The sequence below is a fragment of the Aureococcus anophagefferens genome (genome assembly GCF_000186865.1).
Source record: "Aureococcus anophagefferens unplaced genomic scaffold AURANscaffold_176, whole genome shotgun sequence".
Classification (NCBI taxonomy): domain Eukaryota; class Pelagophyceae; order Pelagomonadales; family Pelagomonadaceae; genus Aureococcus; species Aureococcus anophagefferens.
The window spans coordinates 11,475-13,027 of record NW_008705718.1 but is presented as its reverse complement, the minus strand read 5'-3'; the positions used below and the strand labels follow the sequence as shown (position 1 = coordinate 13,027).

The 1,553-nt window shown below is 51.8% G+C and overlaps 1 protein-coding gene across 1 annotated transcript; it reads left to right on the top strand.

Annotated features, from left to right (window-relative positions):
• Positions 1-85: 85 nt before the first annotated feature.
• On the top strand, positions 86-1,000 carry AURANDRAFT_68500 (hypothetical protein; the record flags this gene model as incomplete). The annotated part of the gene is made up of 4 exons (XM_009044190.1): positions 86-138; positions 285-497; positions 628-881; positions 939-1,000. 4 exons carry the CDS (start codon positions 86-88, stop codon positions 998-1,000), a joined length of 582 nt encoding a protein of 193 aa, XP_009042438.1.
• Positions 1,001-1,553: the final 553 nt, after the last annotated feature.

The window sequence follows — 1,553 nt, the reverse complement described above, 5'->3', positions numbered from 1 at the left end:
TGTTATATATATGGGGGCTACAACGACGGCGCAGCGAAACACGAGGACACGGACGTACAAGGCTGGGCAACTGTAGACGAAGTTAATGGAGGCATCCACTATGATGCTCCGAACGCGCATTCAAGCCAGCTGTATTGCGTTAGGATCAAAGCCCCGTGGACGCCAGAGCCGAAAGAACATCCCCTGGCGCGCGTGGACTCCGAGTCAGATCCTGATGATCTGTTTTGCACGGGCAAAGATGGCAAAAAGAAGATGTTTATTGAAACCAGATTCATAGCGTGCAGGTGCCTCCCATGCAGAAATCGTGAAAATCAGGGCACCATACTATCCGGCGAGCCAGTAGCCCCGCTCGAGTGCGATTATCAGCACTGGTGTGGCACGCCGCGGTACGTGCAACTGCTAGGCTACAGAGCTGACACGGAAGCACAGAAGGCCAAGGAGAAACTCAGGAAGACACAAGAGACACGCGAAAAAATAGCAGCAAAGAAACGTAAAACGTAAAGACCTCAATTGAAGCACTACGAAACTACGCTTGAGCTGGCACCTAAAACTCCACTAGTTACGTTCCCAACCGACCTCGCTCGCCTATCCCCCAACCTACTTACATTTTTAACGCTTGCATCCTAGTCCTCCGAGCAAAATAGAACTAGCTTCAAAATCTCAACTCCGTCCGGGGGAGGACACGTTATATGGTAGTGCTTGTTCCCGCGAATTAAGACACCGTCGCCCGGCTGCTTTAAAGGCAGCCACACCTACAAAAGTTCCATCACAACACACAACCATGAAAAACGTACTTTGGGACATGTTTGAGACAAAGGTAACGTCCGGATGTGAACTCCACTTTTTTCCTGAGCGTACTCTTCCGCATCTTCACTTTCATCGTGAGTATCACTTCTAGAAAGAACACAGATTATGGCGACATCATTGGCATTGTGTAGATCGAGATGCTCCTCAAAACATGCGTGTTCTGAAGACTGCCGGAGCACGTGCAAGTCCATGAGTGTCAAATGAAACCCGAGCACACGGACACGTTCTAGAATTGTGTGCAGAATTTGCCGAAGACATGGAAACAATTTCGATTCCCGCGCTCGCCCTGAGCTAAGATTAAAGGCAACTTGTCTGGGCATTCTCCTGACGTGAGCAGGAAACGCATCCGCATCCTCGTCTTGTAGCACACCGTACTCGAAGCCGTGCCAAAATTGTTTTATACGAATCTCCACATTATCCCAGTTGCGCACAATCTCATCAGAAGCAGCACGAAGTGCACCAGGCTCCAGACCATAGGGAGCACCAACAAAGTCAAGGGAGCCACCGTAAGAACCGAATGGATTCGGCCGCACCTCGAAATTACTTTGAGGAATGTAACGCAACGCGGTGGTCATTATGTTCACCGCATGCGCCGCGTTACCGTCGGTAAGCTTGTGCAAGAACCTGTGCAACTCACCCTCCATCGCGCGCAGCTCATCCGGCCCGACATCATCGCAAGCAGCGGCCGCGCGAGAAGCGCCTTGTGGCATGGCGTCACGCCCCGACGGGGCGCCCTTCCGCAGCCC